Source organism: Panthera tigris, chromosome E2, assembly GCF_018350195.1.
Source record: "Panthera tigris isolate Pti1 chromosome E2, P.tigris_Pti1_mat1.1, whole genome shotgun sequence".
NCBI classification, from domain to species: domain Eukaryota; kingdom Metazoa; phylum Chordata; class Mammalia; order Carnivora; family Felidae; genus Panthera; species Panthera tigris.
The window spans coordinates 27,531,505-27,552,466 of NC_056674.1; the positions used below are offsets into that span (position 1 = coordinate 27,531,505).

Here is a 20,962-nt window from a genome sequence, read left to right on the forward strand (position 1 = left end):
CGGGACATGAAGGCTTTCAGCTCTCACTGGATCCATCATGCCCGAATGTGCCCACAGCTGCACAAGTAGCTGTGACACAAGCACACGCACAGACCCCACCCCCAATACACACCCTTGGGGACACACGTGTAGACCTCCAAGTGCCCACATGTGCATCCACGCCTTGCCACACACATAGGTTCACCAGCACCAACATTCATTAAGCATGTGTATTATACCCAGAGCCCCCTCCTCCAAAAGACGGCCCTCCCAGCCTTGCATGCAAGGCCATGGGTGCCCAAGGCCCAGGGCAGCAGGCACCCGGCCAGCGCCATCTGGTCCTCCATGTTGGTGGAACATGAGTTCAGGCACAAGCAGGTGAGGGCTCTCTTACTCTGCCTCCCTCCCGCTACAACCTTGGCCAGACCTCATCCTCACCCCAACACCTCCTCTTGGGCTGTCTCCCCTTCTCTGTCCCCCAGAGACCCCCTCCTCCTCTGGAGCTTCAGCCCCCACCAGGAGACATAATTACAGAAAGACAGAACTTGGCATTCAAAGCACCTGCTCTGCCATAAGCCCCTTCTCCAGGGTCCCTCCCATGGTTCTCCTGGGCCTGTGGCCAGGGCTGCCTGCCCCTGTGTGGCCCCCAGCAACCTCAGAGAGGAGCCCAGGGTGGAGAGAGAACACGCTTGAGACCAGCAGAGACAGGAGATGAGAAGCGAGGGAGAGACAGGAAAGACAGCCCATAGCTACTGAATTTCCACGATCATGACAGCAGCTCACATTTACTGAGCACCTACTATGAGCAGGCTCTGTTTATTCTGAAGACTCACAATCACTCTGTGAACCCCACTTTAAGGGTGGAGAAAGTGGAATTTGAAGAGGCCAAGCCACTTGGCCAGAGCCCCGCACTACTGGGCAAGGGGGCTGGGGTTTGATGCCAGGAGGGCTGCCTCTGGAGCCCGTCTAAGCAGCCTTTCTCAGCCCCGTGTCCCAGAACACATTTGACAGTCCTGGGCCAGGGGACAGAGAGCTGGTGCGGCCTGGCCAAGGCCTCTAACCAGTGTGAGAGCACCCAGTCTGCCCCATCTGGCACTGTGAGGACCTGGGGAGTCAATGGAGGGCTGGTGTCTGCCCACAGTGGCCCAGAGTTGGGGTGATGTTGTTATTACCCATAAGCAGAGCATGGGCGGGGGGCGGGGGGAGGGAACCTCAATGCTTCACGCTCCAGCCAACAGCAGCCTCAGCCCCACAGGAACCCAGTCCTCGGAGAACTGGTTGCTATGGATACACTCCCGAGGGTCCCAGCCTGCCAGCCCCCAAGCCCTTGCATAGCCCCCAGAGTCTGCTCTTACATGCGTGAGTCCTGGGGGAGGGGGGGTGGGTGAACAGACAGCTGGGCCCCTGCCCCCAGGCGTGCCCAGGCAGGGGGCAAGGCCCCAGAGGCTGGGCCTTCACTGGGGAGGTTCCGGGCTTTGTCTAGCTCCTTTCTGCAAACGGCCCATCTGCCCAGGTCTCTAGATGCGATTGCTCCTCTCTTCTCTCGCAAGGCCTGGGATGGGGAGAGGAAGGTCTGTCGGGCTCCCAGAAAACAAGGCCCCTCGGGTGTGAATCCCTGAGCTGCCATGCACAGCTGTGCATCCCTGAGTATACAGTTCCACCTTTCTGAGCCTGGATACTGCCTTTGCCAAAACAGAGGTCACAGCAAGGCTCCCAGGTTGTTGCCGTGGCCCACACAGTAGGGGCTTTATGAAGTGGTACTGACGCAGAATCCAGAGCAGAGACTGTGGAGGAGGAGGAGACTCTAGAAGCAGCCCTGTGGCTGCCAGGAGCCCCAGCGCCGTGGTGGGCAGCGTGGGAAGGCAGGGATGGGGCTGGGAGCACGTGGAAGGAGGGTGTACAGGGCCCCAGTCCCGCCACACTGTCCTGTGGTCTGAACGAGAGGGGTGACCACCCTGGAGCCCACCCCAGCCTGCAACCAGGATGGACTGCAGAGGTGATAGGCAGAATGTGGGTCAAGAGGTCGGCTGTGGCACCACACTACCTGGGTTCAAATCCCTTCTCTGCCTCTTGAAAGCCGGGGCCTGAGGGCAAACTGTTCTGTACCTCCATTTCTTCATCTGTAAAGGCAGTATCATAGTACAGAGATAAAGTGCTCAGCACATCCTTATCCCCCCGTAAGTGTGAGCTGTGGTTATAAATGGGATAAATACCAAGTGATGTTCACTGTGTGCCCAGCACTTCTTCTGCTCACTTAGGCCTCAGGGCAAAACACGGAGGTCCGCACAGAAAATAGTCACGATGTTTAACAACGGGAGAGGGGCAGGTACTGAACAATCAGAGCAGATGCTCCTTAAAAACCCAGAATGGGGGGCGCCTGAGTGGCTCAGTCAGTCTTGGTTTCGGCTCAGGTCGTGATCTCACGGTTCATGAGTTTAAGCCTTGCATCGGGCTCTGTGCTGACAGCATGAGCCTGCTTGGGATTCTCTCTCACTCACTCTCCGCACCTCCCCTGCTCGCTTTCTCTCTCAAAATAAATCAACAACAACAACAACAACAACAATAACAAAACCCAGAATGGCCCCCCAGTGCCTCCCAGGTGATGTCAGCTCTGGAGATAGATACTGTTGCTGCTGCTATTACTACTCTCTGGCTTTACAGGAGAGGGCAGAGGCCTGGAGAGATCAAATCCCTGGAGGGGTCCTGGAAGAAGCAGATTTTAACCCAGCCTGTCTGATTCCAGGGCCCAAAGGCTTCCCGGCCCACCCACATTGGCCAGCCAGCAAGCCGAGGCTGAGCAGAGCCGAGCAGTGGGGACCAGGGCCGGTGCACAGAACCTCTGAGGGGTGACCTATAGGACCCTTCTCCAGACACCCGGTTCGGTCAAAAGGCCTTGAGAGGGTGAGGTGTTATGGGACCAAAAGGGAGCTCTCTGCTCCAGACAGGCCTTTGAGAATAGGCCTCAGACCCCCAGCAGAACACTCCGCTCTGCCCTCATTCAGGTGTTTCTCCAGCCAGGGGGAACATGGACAGGCCGTTGGCCTGTTGGACCTCAGTGGAGAGCGGGCCAGTGGGCCTCAAACGTGTCCCTTCCACTGCAGATTCTCCTTCTACCCTCCTCCAGCCCCCCTTCCCTCTCCTCACCCTCAAAATCCCAGAGTCCCAGGAGCCAGTTCTGATCCCAGCTCTGATCCCACAGTGAAACACCCTCAGCTACACCCCTGTCTTCCAGCAAGCACGCACAGCAGGTGGTCCTTCCCCAAATTCCGCCTTCCGCCCATGGCGCCAGCAGCCGGCCCTCGAGGGAAAGACACTCCCGAGATCTGCTTGGCACCTCCTCAGTCTGGAAACAGACAATAGACTCAGTGGGAACCCCGGGCCCACCATCAGGTGGCCCTTGGCCATGGCACCCAGACCCACCTGGACCCTCCCAGAGCCTGAACTTCCCCTGCCTCCCTGAAACCTACTAGTTATGGGCCTGTGGCCTCCCCTAGTCGGGAAGCCCCCAAGGTAGGGTCCGTTTCTGACTCTCCTTGACTGCCAGGCACATAATGAGTGCTCAGGGCAAATCTGATGAACAAATGAATGGAGGAATCAATCCATCAATCAGTCATTAATGAGAACAGCAACTGAATCCATTCCTAGGCTCTTCCATGCACAAGCACCTGCACTAACTATAAAGATGTGCTGTTGATGATAACCTATCAGCCGGTGATTACAGGCTGCACGATCAGGCCCTAACTAAGTGCAGGTCCTGAGCCCTGTATGCGGATATTATCTCTACGGATTACCGAAAAGAATCCTGAACCTGAAGCCCAGAGAGCAAAGGGACTTGCCCAAGGAGACTCAACAAACAAGTGAATGCGTCCACCTCAGATCTGTATGAAAGACGACAGCCACCATTTATGGAGCGTTCGCTGTGTGTCAGCTGGTGCGTCGGGCCCTTTACCCATATGACACCACAGGTCCCTGAAAGCGATCCCGTGAAGTCCAGGCAATTGTCATTCCCCTTTTACAGATGAGCACTTGACAAATGAGGCCCGGAGAGATAAACAACGTCTGCCACGTCACACAGCTGGAAGGGAAATGGCAACCCTGGGGATCACCCCGGAGTCTCCCGCAGAGCGGACGTGCCCGGCGGCTGCACAAGAGCGCGGCTTGTCTGGGCTGCTAAAGGGAACGCCACCGGGAGGTACAGAGCTCAGGGGGGGCCCCCAGGAGCAGGGACAGCCTCTTACCCGGGGCACTGGCGACGTCTGGGCGCCTTTCCGGGGCCCACTGGTCTCTGGCGTGAGGTCACGGTGGTCCACCTGCATGTGGCTCTCCAGGTCCTCGGCACTCTCGAACTTGACGCTGCACTCGGGACAGCGGAGGCCGGCGCAGGGCCGGTCGGCGGGCTCGGGCGGGGCCAGGCCGCCCACCTGTCCGTTGGCGCTACGGGCCATGCAGCCGGCACAGAGGCCGTAGGGGAGCCCGTTGACGTCAAGCTTCACCAGGTCCTGCTTGCTGCGGAACTCCTTGAGGCACAGGGCACACTTGTAGAGCTTCTGCAGCCCCTGGCCGTTGGGGGAGGACGCAGCCGAGCTGCCCGCCAGCTTCTGCATGTGGAAGGTGCCGTGGATCTTGAGCTCCAGCGTGGAGGTGACCGTCTGCATGCACACCACGCAGCGGAAGCCCGTGAGCGAGTTGCGCAGGTCGGGGTGCATCTGACAGTGCTCGATAAACTCCTCCTCGCTCTGCAGGGGCATCTTGCAGATGCGACAGGTGCCCGTGTCCAGGCTCTTGCTGTGGGTCACCTTGTGCTCGGTGAGCGTCAGCAGGGAGGGGAAGCGCTCACCGCAGATGGGGCACATGTAGTGCTTGGCGGGGCCCCGGTGCGTCTGCAGGTGCTCCCGGAGCCCGTTCTCCGAGAAGAAAGTCCGCGAGCACACGTTGCACTTGTGGCTGCCCTTGATGAACTCAGCCTTCTTGCGCGAGCCGTCGTCCTCCCCGGGCCGGATGTTGTGGTCCCGCAGCCGGTGGTTCTGCAGCAGCACCTCCATGGTGTAGGCCGCCCCGCAGATGTCGCAGCCGTACATGGGCTCCGACGCATCCACGTCGTCCTCGCTGGCCTCGTGACTGTTGGGCGCCTCGGGGTTCTTCAGCAGCATGCCCTGCAGGTCGGCCGGCTCGGCCTTCTTGCCGGCAGCGGGGGGCACCCCGTTGGCCGTGCCGTTCTCGGTGGCGGCGTCGAACACACAGTGCTTCTCCCGCAGGTGCTTCTCCAGCAGGATGATGGCGTGGAAGGCCTTGCTGCAGAACTTGCAGTTGTATTTCTTGCTGTGCGTGGTGATGTGGCACTGCAGCTCCACCTCGGTGCTGAAGGTCTCCCCGCAGAAGATGCACTTGTGCGCCTTGGCCGGGTTGCCCAGGTGGCTGTGTTTGACGTGCACCTGCAGGTCGGCCTCCTTGCGGAAGTCCCAGTTGCAGGCCGTGCAGCGGTACATCTTCTTCTCGTTGCTGTGCTTCACCGCCAGGTGCACCTGGATGGACACCTTGGAGTCGAAGACCTCCTGGCACAGGGTGCAGTGGTACAGCACGAACGTGTGCATGTCCAGCAGGTGTTTCTGCAGGTCGTCCACAGAGGAGAACTGCTTGTCGCAGCTCTCGCACACGTAGTGGGTCGACGTGGTCATGTAGTGCACCGTCAGGTGCTGCAGGAGGGACTCCTGGGAGTCAAAGTCCTCTTTGCACTGTGGGCACGCCTGCTTCCGCAGCAACAGCTCCAGGTGCAGCTTCAGGTGGGTCTGGAAGCTCTCGAAGTTGGAGAACTTGAGGTCGCACTGATTGCAGGGATACTCGCCGTTGGAGATGGAGTTGGCGCTGGCCGAGAGCCGCTGCCGCTTCGGGGAGGACACCTCCACGTCAGACGAGACCGGGCTCTGCTCCGCCTTGGACTTCTTGCTGTGGGCGAGCGGGATGTTCTTGTGGTTCTCCTTGATGTGCTTGGTGAGCTTCAGGATAGAGCCGAAGATGGGCGAGTTCGTGCAGTAGGGACAGGAGTAGACCTCCATGAAGGACTGCGCGGGCTGCACGACCGGGGACTCCAGCTTGGTGCTGCCGACACCGCAGTGGGCCTGCTGGATGTGCTCCGTGAGGGAGGACTCGGTAAGGAAGCCCATGGAGCACTGGTTGCAGAAGAAGGCGTTATTGCCATCAGGCGGGTTGACGTTGGGGCCGCAGTGGGAGACGCGGATGTGCTCCTGCAGGCTGTTGATATCGGCGAACATCTCGGGGCAATAGTTGCAGTGGAAGGCGGAGATGTTGCCAAACTGCATCACGGGGTAGGCGTGGTTCTTGTGCAGCTTGCGGACGTGCTCGTTGAGGTTGTACAGGGTGGGCATGGAGTCCAGGCAGATCTGGCACGTGTGGCTCTGCTGGGGCTTGTCCGCGTGGATGGTCTTCAGGTGGATCTCCAGCACGGCCAGGCTGTTAAAGTCCCGCTTGGAGCAGTAGGGGCAGCTGTAGACCACCTTGGACCAGCCCTGCCCATCATCCCGCATCTTCTTCTGGCCCCTCAGTGGCTTCAGGGTGGAGTCCGGGGTGGAGCCGCGCTCCACGGAGGCGCTGGAGTCTGGCGTGGCGCTGCTCATGGAGGCCACGCTGCCCAGCACGGGGTCGGGGCTGACGCTGTGGTTGCTGGAGTCGGGCTGCCGGTGGCTGTCCAGGTGGCAGTAGACGCCCTCCACCGAGGAGAACTGCTCGGGGCACATGGGGCACTTGTGTTTCTGGTTGGCGTGGGCTTGGTGGATGTGGGCGAGCAGCGCGTTCTCGTCGACGAAGACCTCCGGGCAGTGGATGCACTGCAGGTCGGCCTTCTCGGAGAGCTGGGGGTGGCGGGTGAGCACGTGCTTCTCCAGCTCCTCGGTCTGGCTGAAGGTGTCCTCGCAGTAGTCGCACATGAAGTCGTCCTTCTTGGCCTCCTTCTCCGACTTGGCCAGGTGCTCCTTGTTCTTCTTGTGCGCCTGCATGTGGCTCTGCAGCGAGCTGGTGGAGGAGAAGCCGCGCTTGCACACGGTGCACTTGAAGGGCTTGCTGGAGCTGTGGGTCTTCAGGTGGATCTTGAGGTGGTCGCTGCGGGAGAAGGCCGCCTCGCACTCGTGACAGTGGTACTTCTTGTCGCCCGTGTGCAGCTTGATGTGCCGGTCGCGGCTCCTCTTGTGCTTGAAGAGGCGGCTGCAGTAGGTGCACTTGAACGGCAGCTTGTCGCTGTGGATCTGCTCGTGCCTCTTCAAGTAGCTCAGGCGGATGAAGGACTTGTCGCAGAACTGGCAAGGGTACGGCAGGCCTGTGCCCCCTTCCTCCTCGCCCAAGCCAAGGTCACACCCATCTCCGATCATCTGCGTGGGTGACGCAACATCCTTGCTGGAGGGAGACGAGGCCACCCAGGAGAGTTGTGGGTCGTCGTCACCATCTGCGGGGGGAAGGCGGAAAGGAGATTAGAGGCAATTCCCAGGGCCGCCGAGAAACAAGGACAGAGCCAGCTTCTCGACAGCTCGCGGGCTGAGGCTGTGCAGCTGGCCAACGGCTGCAGGAGAGTCAGGGGAGGGAGTCCGGGGGGCCGGAAGCAAGTGGACGCGAGGGCCGTCGGTCTGCAGGGGAGTGGCAGGGTGGGGGCGGCAGGATACGGAGCGGACATGCCTTTCTCCTCAGCAACACCTGCCTGGGCCTCGTTGGACGCCATACCCCCCACGGGAGGTGAGGTCCCAGGCACTTCCCTGATGGGCCACGGGGATGCAGCCTGGAGGAAGTCACCAGAAATGACCTCACAATCCACCAGTCCCGTAGGCCAAAAGGAGGCAAGTCCTCACCTGATCAAGACGTGGGGATTGACTCCCCCTCCAGCCCCTAGTCCTGGTGGGAAATTCCACTTATCCTTAGGGGCACAGGCAAAACCTTGCAAGAAAATAAAATGCACCTTATTGAATGCTGCTTCACCACATTTGGGGAGGAAGCTGGGTCTGCCGCTTCAGGGAGCAGACAGACTACGAGGCCCAAGTCACGGACACGTGGCATCAGACCCAGCAGCACAAGCAGGAGTAAGCAAAGGGTACTTGAGAAGGATCTGCGGGGTTCCCAGCACAAACCATCCCAAGGTGGGGGTGCGTGCTCTGTTCCCAGGGCCCTGGGAGATAGCCTGATGTGGGGTGATTAGGGGATGGGCCAGGGCCCAGATGGCCCCAGAGCTCAGAGTCCAGTGGGCCCTTCAACCCACCTTGGCAGGTATGGGAGGCCATCCTTGCACAGATGACCCACCCTCCCCGGCCTCCACTGGCCCTGTCCAGCCTCAAAGGAAAACTAAAGAAACAAGGGGCTGGCTGTTTCTGGAAAAACAAAGGCACACAGGACACCGTAAACAGAGCCAGTGAAGTTCCCTGAGCCTCAAGACTCGGTGGGGGTTGGACCGAGCCAGCCCAAGCAGGGAGTGAGTTCCGAGGCTCAAGTTTCGCATCAGGTGGATTTAAAACTTAATAATGAATGAAACGGACCGCAGGCTGCTACGGGCAGGGGAGAGACAAACAAAAGCTCAGATTCGGCTGCACTGACCTTGCTCTTGTAACCCTGAGGAAATAAACCACTGCCCCCGCCAGCACAGCTTAGTCTCCAGAAAAAGCCTCACAGACGTAACCCAGAAAGTCTGGCCCGGAGGCAGCCCAGATCGTCCGGAAGGGGAGAGCAGGGGGCCCACGCTCCCAGGCACAGGCACACATAAACACACTCACACAATCACACACAGGCACCACGGTCCGCACACACACATCCGTTCACACACCATGTTCCCCCCATGGCTCACACACACGCATACATGCACACATGCTCACTCACCTGCAGACACGTACGCTCACACATGGTCACACTCACCGCAGCCACAGGCATGGCCCTGGCCCCAAGGGTCCCGGACCCCCAGGCGCTCACAGATGCCTCTGCTGTCCCAGGCCAACCCCAAGACTTTAAGAGACCGTAAGCCCAGCGGCAGGGTCTTGAGAGGTCCCTCAGGGCTAGCTCTGAGTCTGTTCCTAGACCCCACCCATCGCCCTGATGTCCACCCTGGCCCCTGGCCCTGGCCCTGACCGTGTGAAGATCTGCCTGACCCCAGCTGGCCGCGTCGGCAAAGCTCTGCCAGGGAGGATGAGGCTCTCTCCAACGCTCACGGCCCCGAGTCCCATACCTCCTGGCAGCCTCTCCACCCCTGAAGCCCAGCCGCCCAGCACGGCACAGGGAGCCTCCCAGAACGTCCTCCTGGGGTGAGGGCGCCTGCTCCCCTGGGCGCCTCCCATTTACAGGGCCCTTCGGACGGGAAAGATGCAGCCGCTGCCACGGCTCCTCCGATTAGACGCGGTGGGAGATGCCCCAGCCCCTGCCTGGTGATTCCCAGCTCTTGCCAGCTGGGCTCCGCGGGGCGCAGACAAAGGGACCCAAGGGAGGAGACGGCTGGGGCTGGGGCAGCTGGGGGACCTGCTGGGCCCCCGCCCCCTGGCCAGGCTCAACCGGCTTTTTATTATTTTGATGTCTTAGCTCAGACACACTCAAGCTGCCACGGGGCCCTTCCTGTGTGCCTGGTGCTCTGTTAAGTGCTTTTCTCACAACCACCGCTGAGGCAGGAGCCAGGGCCCCTCCCACTGTACCGGCGAGGAAACTAAGGCACAGCCACAGAGACTTTCCCCAGGAAAAGACAGCACCAGGACCGCCCACAGGCGGCCCCTTGCCCAGGACATGGATGTGGATGGATCTCCTGAGGTCAGTTAGAGAAGACTGCCTCTGCATAGGGGAGAAAGTCACAGGCTGTATCTCCATTGAGCCCTTCCGGACAGCATGACCACAACCAGCCTGCTCTCTGCGTTCAGGGAGGGGCCCTCAGAGACCAGAGAGGTGCAGGTGCTCACAGGGCTGATGAGTGGAGGACACAGGCTTGAACCGAGGTCAGCTCAAGGGTGAGTGAGACAGGAAGATGCTTTGCCCAAAAGACCTAGCCAGGACATGTCTTTCTGCCAGCGTTCATTTGCTCCCGAGCCCTGTCCCCCGACCCCCAAAACAGAACGAGAGCAGATTCCTGCATTCAAAGCCCCTCTCCTCCATTTATTCATCAGCCCAGGAGAATTCCTCTTAACCTCTCAGACTCAGTTTCTACATGTGAAAAAAAAGAATCATTGTGAGAAGCAGATGAGAAAAATTAATGTGAAAAAGCACTATTTGGGGCGCCTGGATGGTTCAGTCAGTTAAGCGTCTGACTCTTCATTTTGGCTCAAGTCATGATCTCACAGTTCGTGAGAGGGAGCCCCGCATCGGGTTCTGTGCTGACAGCTCGGAGCCTGGAGCCTGCTTCGGATTCTGTGTCTCCCTCTCTCTCTCGGCCCCTCCCCTGCTGGTGTGCACTCTCTCTCTCAAACAAATAAACAAACTTTTAAAAATGTTTTTAAAAATAAAAAATAAAACTTAACTGTTTAAAAAAAAAAAAAGGAAAAGAAAAAGAAAAAGCACTTACATGAAATGTCCAGAAAAGGCACATCTGGAGAGACAGAAAGCAGATTAGTGATTGCCTGAGGCTGGAGCAGGGAGCAAGGATGACTGCAAATGGGCAAGAGGCATCCTTGTAAGATCACGGAAATGCCCTAAAACCAGACCGTGGCGAGCGCTGCACAGCTCTACGAAGTTGCTAATTGCTCGCCTAAAACAAGTTAAGTTTATGGTACGCAAATTACACTTCAACGAAGCCATTGACACAAAAACACTATTTGGCCAATAAGAATAATAATTAGCACTAATTAGTGCCACGAGTGCTAATGACATCAGTAGCTACGCTTCTTGCGCACGCCTCTTGTGCCAACACCGTGTTAAGGGCTTCTATGGCCTCGGTTAATTTCGTTCCATCCTCACGGCCATCGGTGACATCCCATTTTTGAGATGAGGAAGCTGAGGCTCAGAGAGGTGCGTGCCTTGCCCTCGGTCACGTGACCCGATGCCCCAGTTGTGTCTGGCCAGAGCGCCACGTCTCCCGGCAGCCCGGGATCTATTCCCCCAGTGGTAGAGCAGCCCACCCGGTGCCACAGTCCCCAAGGCCCATTGCCGGGCTGCCTGGTGGGCTTTCTTTTTCTGCAAACGAGTCTCAGAATTAAAGCAAAGCACGTTATTCTGGGAGCAACAAACTGCACAACTGCTGAGATTATAATCACCTGACGGGAAATGACAATAAGGCCCCTTACGCTGAAAAGGCCCAATCAGGGGAAGTGTGTATGTTGCATATAAAGTCCCAAATTCAGACCACACTGTTTAAAGCCTTCTGTTCTAAAAACATTTAACCTTGGCTGCTGCCGGCCCACCCCTTCCAGTACACTTTGCTTTGGGGACGCACAGCTTCGTGCTCTAGGAGCAGGCCAGAGAGATGTGCCGGCACCGGAGCGCCCAGGGTGCCGGCAGGGACGCCGGCAGAGGATGAGGGCTCCCTCCCTCATCCACAGCAGTAACGCTCCCCTCGCAGGTGCACACACACCACACACATGCGGCCGGTACAGATGTGCAGAAAGGGAAGGGGTGCAGAAGTGGGGCACAGGCGATCTCAAGAGCCCCTTCGGCTCGGATGGTTCAAAACTCAGGGAGAAGGCAGGTGCAACAAAAGTCCAGTTCAACCTGCTACCTTTTGATTTCCAAGTAAATGCTTGTCCAGACTTTACTATTGCTGGGTATTCTTCTGAGAGCTTTGCATGTGTTAACACATTCGATTCTCTCAACAGCCCAATGAGACGGCGCTATTATTATCCCCATTCACAGGTGAGAAAACGGAGGCCCAGAGAGGCTGAGTAACTGGCCAGCGGCAGTAACAGCTGGCAGGCAGGGGAGCCAGGGTCCAGTTAGCCTGGTTCTGAGTTGGTGCCTTCACCCTCAATTTCCCACTGCTTCTCTCCTTTGGGAGGGATGCTGTCACACGAGAAGATCAAGTGAGAAGGGCAATGACTAATGCAGGCCCTCGGCTTCCCCTCCCCCTAGAATGAGTACAAAGTAGTATGACAAAATGAGTCGAAAAATCACTTACAAAATGAAGATTAAAGTCATTTAAAAATGACTGATCCTGCAAAAAGGCCTGGTAGGAAATGGGTTATATGAGGCTTTTGCTGTCTGCTGCAGGAAGAGAACCAAAACAAGCGTAAAAGAGGGGAGAAATTTCGATAAAAATTCAATTAAGTAGCAGAAAGAACATTAACTCGGCTTCAGGACACATCAGTGGCAGAAAGCGCAGGGTGGACCCCAAGCTCACGTGGCCACGCTGGGTGCCGGACTCTGTGGCCGGCAGAGCAGAGTGACTGCCACCAGAGGTGGCTGGGAGCCTCGGCCCCAGGGCTCCTCCGGTCACAGAGAATCAAGGTCGCAGCTGCTGAGGAAGTACCCAGACAGAAGAGGGACCATGACCGGCCCACAGGCCACATGACTGAGCAGAAAGGGGGACCTTCTACTGTGGCGGGGAGGAAGGAAGAAGCGAGCCCCTGCTACCAAAGTCTCCAAGAGGAATAAATGGTTCTGAAAAGAGCCCTGGGAGGTGCCCTGCATCATATGGGAAGGGGAAAAGAATGGATATCCAGCAGCTCCAGGTTTCTAGGACATTCCTGGGCTAGACAGAGCCATCCAAGTGGATGAAAATGACCAGATATTCCAGACCACGAAAGAAGGCACCAGCAAGCAAGGTGCCTGGGGGAGAATGTGCTGGGGGCAGAGGAAAGGGAGCAGGACAGAGAAAATTCTAGGCCTTGGCTCCCTGTGCTATAATATGGGAAGCTGGAATTTTGGTCTCCAAGGTCCCTTCAGGATGAATATAAAGGTCATTCGGACAAGATTCCAGCCACCCAGATTCTCTCCATGAGAGCCACAAAAAGACCCGACCATTCTTTATGAAGCCCCAGAAGGTCTCCTCGCCACTGCCCCATTTCCTTAGGAAAATGAAAATTGCCAAGGAGACACGTTCCCCACCGGACAAAGCTCTATGACGCTCCATGGACAGCCTCCCCTGTGCTTCCATCAGGAGCTACAGGAATGAGAACCGTCGTGACCCTTCTGCAGCTCAGAGAAATGGGAACGCAGACTCGGGAACCATTTATGCCAATCCTGCAGGATACCGAAGGACCAGAGAGAAAAGGGAACTTCCAGGGACAATCAATTGGAAGCGGTTGCCAAGGGTACTGTGTTCAGAAGGATTATAAGGCCGTATCTGGGCTCAGAAGAAATAAGTGCTGAAATCAATTGGTGATGTCTGCCATGAGCACAGGTCTGTCCAAGGGCATGCTCAAAGGGCACTGAGCAATTGGAGGAAGGAGTCTCCTGACTCCCAGTGCTACAGAAGAGTCATCTAGGTTTCCTCCTCCAGGAAAGGAGCTGCCCATCCTCTCTGAAAAGGGAGACCTTGGGGCAGGGTCCCAAAAATCCTGTCATTCAAGCAGAGACCACAGGGCTTGCAAGATACTATGGTGCTGTGTTGTGATCTGAAGGTGGTCTCTCACCAGAGAGAAGGGTCAGCTCCACCCCTGGCTGATGAGGAGGCCTGGCCACAGGGGGAAAAAGCAGCCCTGGTGTCCTAGGATTGCAGATCGATGTTCCCAGAGCCCGAGGTGGTAAGAGCGGCAAGACATCTGAACAGACTTCAGTGCACACCACAGACTGCACTTCCCATGGGGCAGCCCGAACCCAAACAGGTGTCTTTCTAGGCCTGCAAGGATACAAAGTCAGCCGAGGGGGCATCTGGCCATATTCCTAATCTCTTCTTGGGAAACTTCAAACCTACCCATCTGTGTCTCTGCACCACCTGGAAGCCCGGTGCAGCACACAGGTACACTGGGCAAACCCTGAGGCCCTCTCCTCGGGCTGCTTCCAGCAAACTGTGATGTGAGCTTCCCCCTCAGCTAGCCCCAGGCCCATGGGGGCCTGGATATCAGAGTGTGAAGGAGACAGAGGCCGTCAGGCCAGAGCTCCCAGGCTGGGTGGGGCATCCTCCCATCTCAGTGCCTACCAGGGACTTGGCCCCCAGAGACACAATCGACCTCAAACCAGGCCTGAGGGAGCAGGGGTCACAGACAACAAGGGGACCAAGTGCCTGCCCTGTTCCTTACCTCCAACCAGGTGCCAGAGCTGGTCATCCATCCCAGAATATTCCTCAACTCAACGACATCCACGCATGTAGAGTCAGCACCAGTGCAAGGGGAAGGGGAGGGAAGCGAGAGGAAGTTAACAGACCATCACTCACCTTATTTCATAGATGGGGAAACTGAGGCCACACAGCAAAGAGCAGACAGATGCAGGACCAAACTCAGAACAACCACAGTACTTACTGTTTATGGAACATTCTCTGCAAGGCATTTTCTCTGCCAGCATTTTCTCATTTGATTCTTGCACATACTAGGAGGTAGGTACTGTTACTGTCCCCTTCTTTGTAACTGCAGACTGAGGCCCCAAGAAGGGAAGCAAGCCCTGGGCACACACAGCTAGCAAGTGGCAGATGTCCCTCCACCCCCATTCCCATTCACTCACTAACCACTAGACTATCCTGCCTCTCCTGCCCCGAATGCTGGTTCAGGCCTGACCCACTGCAGAAGCCGCTCCCTCGTTCGAGGCCCACCATGCGTCAGCGCCAGGATCTATGGCTCAAGGAGAGCCTGCAGGAGCCACACGCTGCAGTCCCACTTGCCACAAAGGCCAAGTCCTGTCCTGAAGTGGAACAGCAGGCCAGGCTGGCTCTGAGGCCAAGCACCAATGAGTGTAGCTGGCCTCTTTCCTCCCTTGAAGGCAGATAATGCAGGCTAGCAGAAGTGTGCAGAGCTAAACCAGGAGGTTGTGGTAAGCAGAAAAACTCCATGTCCTCACCCCCCAAAACCTCTGAATATGTTACATTACAAGGCAAAAGGGAATTAAGGTTATAGGTGGAATTAAAGTGGCTCATTGATTTTAAAATGAAGAGATTATCCTGGATTATCTGGGTCGGCCAAATGTAATTGCAACCGGTCCTTAAAATGTGGAAGAAAGTGACAAAAGAGGAGGTCGAGATGAGGCAATGCCACAAGCCAAGTAATGTGGGCAGCTTCTAAAAAATAGAAAGGCATGGAATCAGACTCTCCCCTACAGCCTCCAGAAAGGAACACAGCCCCGCCGACGCCGTGAGATCCACGTCAGCCTTCGGACCTACAGAACTGTAAGAAATTAATTTTTGTTGTCTTAAGCTACTAAGTGCATGGTAATTTGTTACAGCAGCAATCGGCAACTAATATAGATTTTGCCTCCAAGACAGCTGTTGCTATAACAAATACCTAAGTGTGGAAGTGGCTTTGGAATCGGACACAGAGCAGCAACCAGAATTTCCAGGAGCATGGTAGCAAAAGCCTACACTGCCTTAAAAAGATTGTTCATAGACATAGGGATGTTAATGACTCTGCTAATGACGACGTAGAATGAAGGAGTACGATGAAGAAAACCTAAATCGCCACAGAAAATACCTGAATCATCGTGACCAGACTGTTAAGAGAAATGTGTACATTAAGGGCACGGATGGTAAGGACTTGGAAGAAAATGAGGAACAGGATACTGGAAACTGGAAGGAAGAGATCCCTATTATATAGTGGCAGAAAGCTCGGTGGAATTGTGTCCCACAATTATGCAGAAAGCAAAACTTGTAATGGATAAAAATGGATATTTTGCCGAGGAGATTTCCATGCAAAATGTTGAAGGCATGGCCTGGTTTCATCTCACGGCTTATAGTAGAAAAGAAAGAGCTAAATCAACAGAGCTGTTAAATAGAAAGGAAGCCAAGAATTGATAATTTTGGAAATTCTCAGCCTACCCAGATTGCAAAAGACATTATAATTAAGAGATTCTCTAACAGGAAAGCGCACTCCAGAGAGAAGGCTGAGGGGACGACTGTACATTGTGCTAACATCTCAGAAAAATCAAAAGCTCAGAGTATTCAGTCACATGAAAGGTTCTTTGAAAAGATTAAGTGTGTGACTCACAGATGCCCTACATCAAACCAGAGAGCATCTAGGAAATTTGGGGGGGGGGGGGGGGCGGGGATTTCTCTGGAACCATCTCAGTATCTCAGTAGAAGCCAAAAGTAGAGACAGGAGTATCTAGAAAATATCTGCGGAAGAGCCTGATATCTAAGAGTAGATCCCCATGACATACACAGGAGACCCACAAGGTTCTTGAGAACTTTGTATCTGCAGAAACACAGCCAGCTTGGACCAAAAAAGAGATGAAAGAAGGCTGTCAGACTCCCAAAATTCCACAGCAGAACACAGGCTAATAAAACTACTCGGCTGCAAACATGTGCTACCTTTCATTTAAAAAAAAAAGAAAAGAAAAGATGACTCAGAGGGCGGAACCTCATGTCCAGAAGGCAAAGCCGCAGCCAGAGGGTAAAATTTTGAGGCCAGAGGGTGGGGCTATGAGCCCAGAGCATGAAGCCTTGAGCCACTGAGAATGAGATCATATGGGACTAGGTTCAGATGCTAGCACTGTATAACCACAGGCAAGCACATCCCCTCTTTGTGTTTTCATTTCCCCAACTCTTGAGAGAAGGAATCAGATAAATGGGGTCTCTGAGAGCCTTTGTAGCTCTACGAGTCTGTGATCCATTAGTGATGTCTGCCCTGGGCACAGGAATGAGGAATGGCAGATAGTAAGCATCCCAGTTTGCTGCTAGTTTAGGCATTTTTTTCAGTGAGCACATGTTTGTCAAGCCTGCTGCATATGCTTGGTCCTCTGAGGGGTACAGAAAGCACTCAGCATTCTTAGGTGGTGATGCTCTTGTCTGCCCAACTTGTCAATCAGTCACTTGTCTAAAGTTGCAGCTCTAAACCACCACTTTGCCACTTTGAAGCACTTAGAAAGAGAAAAAACGAAAAACCCCTTTGGTCATAGCAATAGTCAGTCCTGCATGCAGATATTTGGTTTTCCTAAAGGGACAGATGGGGGTACGGTGGGAGGGATCGAGGCCCAACCCCTGGGAAATCAAGAGTCCACCCCGGGAAGGAAGGGGACCAGGAAGCTGGAGGGTCTTTCCTCAGAGGTAGGGCAAGGAGCCCCACAGAGGCTACCAGAAGCTGACGTGGCTCCACCTGAAATCTTAAATTAGAACTGTGCTATTAGCAAAGATAATAGCAGCTCATATTCACCCTCCCCTCCTCCAGGGAGCTCAGAGTGCCTTTGTGGATAGGATCTCAGCATCCCCAGTGAGGCCGCATCAAGAGGAAGGGGGATCGTTCTTTCAGTTTGGGGATAAAAACTAAGTGGGTTGGGGCATCAGGGGGTCGGCGGGCAGCATAGGGGCGGGGACTGGCATGCAAAGGTCATGGCCCAACACTGAGAAAAGGGGGAAGGTATTCTTGCCCTCGGGGCTGCTTCTCCAGCTGGGGGGCGAGGAGTGGGCCCCTGTTCTCTGCCCTGCCTCAAAGGGGCACTTAGCACACATCCTCTGAGGGGCTGCAGACTGAAAGCCATTGACCAGGTATGCCTTTGCCAGCTGGCTCTGGGGTGTGCTAAAATACCACCTGACAGCAAACAGTGGCCATCAAAGCCCTTAGTGAAACTTCCGGGAGCCCAGACCATCAGCATGATCATAAAGAGACTCAGTCCGTTGCAGGGAGACATCACCAACAGAGCGACAGCAGAGCCATGGGGAAGAGCATGGGCTCGCTCAGACTGAGCTGCCCGCCGCTCCTTGAGTGCGTGACTGCGGACAGTTTACTGCACCTCTCTGAGCCCCCATTTGCTCATCCACTGGATGGTGATCACAAGAGCAGCGACCTTACAAAATGGGTAATGTGTATGTGCTACGTACTCAGTGAATGTTGGCTAAAGAAAATAAGGCGATTGCTGGTATAACTTTAGCATGAATTGTAAATGACCTCAAGTGTGTGGCATTTAAAGTTTTGCACGGAAGCTTCACACCCATTATCCCATTCGACACTGAGTAGCTCTGTAAGGTTGTAGAGGTGGTGGTTATTCCCCTACGACAAGCAGGCAGGGTGACAAACACCCAGGTATCCGGAGCGAAGCCCAGCATCCCACCCGCTCTCTCATACTCCGAGTAGCCGGGTTTACACGCTAAGCTGCGTGGTCACCCTACGGATGAGGAAACAGAACAGAGAGGTGAGGTCACATCCCGATGTCAGAAAGCAGACAGTAATTAGAAAAGCTGGGGCTGGACACCCAGCCCAGGGCTCTCAGCCAGCTGGACTGATGAGCCACACAGCGGGACACAGATCATCGTGGCTGTCCTCCCCCCGGACGGTCTGGGGGCCACCCAGCTATCAGTTATTTCGTAAAAATGTCAACATTTCTAACTCAACTCAAGAACACCCAAAGTTTTTTAAAACATCTACTTTCACTTCTGGCTTTTCTTTTTTGCTTTTTAGCCCTTTTTTTTTTTTTAAGTTTGTTTAGAGAGAGAGAGCATGAGCAAGGGAGGGGCAGAGAGAGAGGAAGAGAGAGAGAATCCCAAGCAGGCCCCACACATCAGTGAGGAGCCTGATGTGAGGCTCAAACTCACAAACCGCGAGATCATGACCTGAGCCAAAACCAAGAGTTGAATGCTTAACGGACTGAGCCACCCAGGTGCCCCCATTTCTGGCTTTTCTTGCAGCTCTACATCTGGCACATCCACGATGGAGCTGAGCCACAGCTCCCGGCCTGGACCCAGTGTGCTCATTCTCCTGTTTGCCCAGACCTGAAGGGCTCCTTTCCTCAATACAAAGTGTCCTAGGCCAGCAGCTGGCCTTAGATGTTCAGCCCCCTCGGTTTTACAGATGGAGAGACCGACCTCAGTTTCTCCATCTATAAAATGGGAATAATAGTCCCAACTACTGAGATGCTATGCAGACAAAAAAAGTGAATATCAGTAACATGTTACATATGGGAAATCCTCCATAATGTATAAAATAACAACAGTCACTGGCTACTGGCTCCCAGCTCAACATAAGATCACAGGACAGAGAGAGAGAGAGAGAGAGAGAGAGAGAGAGAGAGGAGAGGAGGCAACAGCCATGTTGGTTTGAATGGATACAAGACACTGAGTGGTCCCATGTTCCTGAGTCCTGGTAAACTACCAGGAGGGTCTAAGTTAAGGGCCAGCAATTAACCCTATAGAAGATGGTTTTCAAAGCAAAGGACGTATGACCTGCAGAAAGGCCCACAGGGCCCTTCCATTTACAATCCCTGGGCATGAGAGAGAAAGGAGCTTTCCAGAGCAGCCAGCCCACCCTTCTCAAACAGATGGAGAAACTAAGGCACCAGCAGCCTTGCTGGGGCACGGACCTGGGCCTCCAGGCTCATAGAGGGGGTGGGGTATGAGGTCTGACTCCCCTGCACCCACAGGTGCTGCCATCCCAAAGGGCCACCGGCACACAGGACAGGAAGGAGGCATCCACCTTTCCCCTTGAAGCCTATGACCTCACAGAACGCACAGCCGGTCTGGCCGCTCTATCCCTGAGACAAATTTACTCGGCACAGATATTGAAAATCCAACTGAGTTTGAGTTTTATTGCAGAAATTAAACAGACCAGAAAAAAAAGGAAAAAAAAAAAAGAAAGAAAAGAAAAAGCCAGCCTTCATCAGCTCACCCGAGAGTGAACTGTGATCAAACTAACTAGTGTGGAATGGCACGATCAGGTCCTGCCAGGGAAGAAGAGCCCCCCAGTGTGCCCCAGCGAGAGACTCCCCGGAGCCGGGCACTTGTAGCTAGCAGAGGGGCTGTGGAAGCCTCCTCCATCAGCCGCCTGGCCCGCGGCCGCCAGGGCGCCCCGACTCAGCCCTGCCCTCCTCCCAACGCCCCCGGTGGGGAGGACGCGGCGTGTGAAGTCACCTCCGTGAGCGTTCACGAAACAGCACCGCCAAGGGCCAGAGCAAGGGCTCACTGCTCGACTCGAGAGAAGGCAAAATGCTTTCGGGGTTGAATCACTGTTTTTCTTTACTCCCTTTGGAGATCGGCAGAGCCCACATTCGGCCGTGTTCGTGGACCTGGGACTGGAAACAGCTGCGCTCTAATTACATGTAAAGTGTACCAAAACATCCCTTTTATCACAGACTGGAAATCTGTTAGCATCTGTCTCTCCTTTGTTTCTTCCACAAGATACAAGCTTGTTTCTACATTTTTTCTCACCTGTAGCGGTGATTAAAATTCATTATAAATGAAAGGAGTGAACAGAGAAACAAGTTCCTCTGTGTACCGTTCTAAACTCAAATTAGAAACAGCTGTTTGCTAATTCATGCAGCGATGTTTTGCCGTGCTCTGTGAATCAATAATAACTCACCCTATTGCTGCGGAAATTTTGGGATAATCCATATATTTAACTCGGCGTTGGATTCTCCAGGCAGGATTGCCGCGGCGGAACCTCGACCTGCCTTCAGGCTGGCAGGAGGGGACTTGGGTTCGGCACTCTGGAGACAGCCACAGCTGCCACGACAGAGAACCCCCAACTCGAGAGGCGCCCGAAACACGGGCCCTGGCAGGACCAGAAGGAAACCCCGAAACAGTATCCTCGTCTCCTCCCCTCCCCCGGAACCACCACTTTAAAAAAAAAAAAAAAAAATCAGCTCTGATTAAACGCAAACCACACACATCCTCCAGTCGCCGGAGGGAACAGCAAAATTAAAAGTCTAATTGGTACCCGGAACAATTTAAAACTATTAAGTATAGGTGAAGCTTTTCTGTAAGAAAATAATCCTTTGATTGGGATTAAGCTTGTTTGGATAGCATTCTTCCCTTCCCTACGTTTTAGCTGTAGAAGTCTGAGCTACGGACTGGAAGTCCTCGGTGCTTCTTAGAAGTGTTCAGCCATCTCCTCCACCAACTTCAGAGAAAAGGGCATCCAGAGCTGTGTCTGCATCTGAGGCTTTGAAAGGGAATGGGTGTTCTTTCTCTTTTGTGGGGAGGGAGGCAAGCAACACCTTTGTATGTGAGCAACGCATACTGTTT

At 54.9% G+C, this 20,962-nt stretch overlaps 1 protein-coding gene across 5 annotated transcripts in view; it reads right to left on the minus strand.

Annotated features, from left to right (window-relative positions):
• The window catches only part of ZNF423 (zinc finger protein 423), a 271,122-nt gene that overhangs the window by 132,540 nt on the left and 117,620 nt on the right, over positions 1 to 20,962 (minus strand). For all 5 annotated transcript variants that reach the window (XM_007096695.2, XM_042968554.1, XM_042968557.1 and 2 more), the window contains one exon: positions 4,218 to 7,432. In XM_007096695.2, the coding sequence (XP_007096757.1) occupies positions 4,218 to 7,358 (3,141 nt within the window). In that variant the 5' untranslated portion in view covers positions 7,359 to 7,432. The remainder of the gene's footprint in view (positions 1 to 4,217; positions 7,433 to 20,962) is intronic.